The sequence below is a fragment of the Manacus vitellinus genome, unplaced genomic scaffold (genome assembly GCF_001715985.3).
Source record: "Manacus vitellinus isolate BGI_N305 unplaced genomic scaffold, ASM171598v3 scaffold_27_pilon, whole genome shotgun sequence".
Taxonomy (NCBI): domain Eukaryota; kingdom Metazoa; phylum Chordata; class Aves; order Passeriformes; family Pipridae; genus Manacus; species Manacus vitellinus.
Genome location: NW_021940039.1, coordinates 10154638 through 10156019, shown reverse-complemented (window position 1 = coordinate 10156019; position 1382 = coordinate 10154638). Strand labels below are relative to the sequence as shown.

At 57.2% G+C, this 1382-nt stretch overlaps 1 protein-coding gene across 1 annotated transcript in view; it reads left to right on the top strand.

The window, feature by feature from the left end:
• RPL12 (ribosomal protein L12) overlaps nt 1–859 on the top strand; it is a 3485-nt gene extending 2626 nt beyond the window's left edge. The window contains exons 5-6 of the mRNA XM_029960609.1: nt 541–682; nt 765–859. Of these exons, the coding sequence (XP_029816469.1) occupies nt 541–682; nt 765–770 (148 nt within the window). The 3' untranslated portion in view covers nt 771–859. The remainder of the gene's footprint in view (nt 1–540; nt 683–764) is intronic.
• Nucleotides 860–1382: the final 523 nt, after the last annotated feature.

Here is a 1382-nt window from a genome sequence, read left to right as displayed (position 1 = left end):
TTTGGAGTGCTCCCTCTGCCTGCTCCAGGGGTTTGGAGTGCTCCCTGTGCCTGCTCCAGGGCTTTGGAGTGCTCCCTGTGCCTGCTCCAGGGGTTTGGAGTGCTCCCTCTGCCTGCTGCAGGGGTTTGGAGTGCTCCCTCTGCCTGCTGCAGGTGTCTGAGCCAGGTTCTGCTCGAGTTCTGGGAGGGCCCACAGCCGTGTGTGCTGAGCACCACAGGGACAGCCTGTGCTGGCTGGGAGCCCCAGCCCCTGGGGAGGGGACAGGCACAGGTAGCACTTCCCAGTGCATTCCCTGGGAAACCAGGACATGAGAGCTGGATAGGTGACTTACTGTCTCCTGGTGAGCTCCAGCCTGCAGACCCCCAGAGGGAGGGGCAGCTGAGAGGTGTGAGGAGTTCTCTGTGTTACAGAATCACAGACTGGTCTGGGTTGGAAGGGACCTTAAAGCTCATCTCATTGTGCCTCCTGCCACGGGCAGGGACACCTTCCACTAGCCCAGGGTGTTCCAAATGAGTTCTCAGATGTTTCCCTGTGCTAAAGCACTGACAAGCTGTGTGTTCCTGCTGCAGGGACCATCAAGGAGATCCTGGGCACTGCCCAGTCCGTGGGCTGCAGCATCGATGGCAGACACCCCCACGACATCATCGACGACATCAACAGCGGAGCCATCGAGTGCCCGGCTGTGAGTGCCCAGCTCTGTTTGCTGCATCAGATTGAATTGCTAAATGACTCCACTAATGAGCTGTGTTTGCTTCTTCCAACAGAGCTAAGACTGCAGAAAAGGAAGTTGCTCCAAGAAGGCTCCTTCAGTTTTTTGTAGCACTTTAAATACTTAATAAAAGACCCAGTTGTCTGCAAACAGTGGTGCTGGTTCAGTTTGTCCCTGCCTCATGCTGGGAACGGCTGGAGCTGGGTTGGGAGGTTTAAGCTGGATCTCAGGAAAAGGTTCTTCCCCCAGAGGGTGGTTGGGCACTGCCCAGGCTCCCCAGGGCAGTGGGCACAGCCCCAAGGCTGCCAGAGCTCCAGGAGGGTTTGGACAAGGCTCTGAGGGACAGGGTGGGATTGTTGGGGTGTCTGTGCAGGGCCAGGAGCTGGACTGGATGATCCTTGGGGGGTCCCTTCCAAAGTGGGAGATTCCTTGAACCCTGTGCCTGTGGAGTGGAAGGGCTCTGACTGGTCCCTGTCAGAAGAGAATCCAAGGAATGGATGTGCAGTCAGCATTCCCAGGAACTACTGGAGCCAGGAATGCAACTCCATGTACCTGGCAGTCCCTACCTTGCCCTCCAGGCTGGTACTACCAGGAGGAGCCTCTGGCCCAGGTTCTGGTGGAGCAGGTTGGATTTTTTTGCCCAAATTTGCCCCTGCCTTGAAGCAGAGGAAGT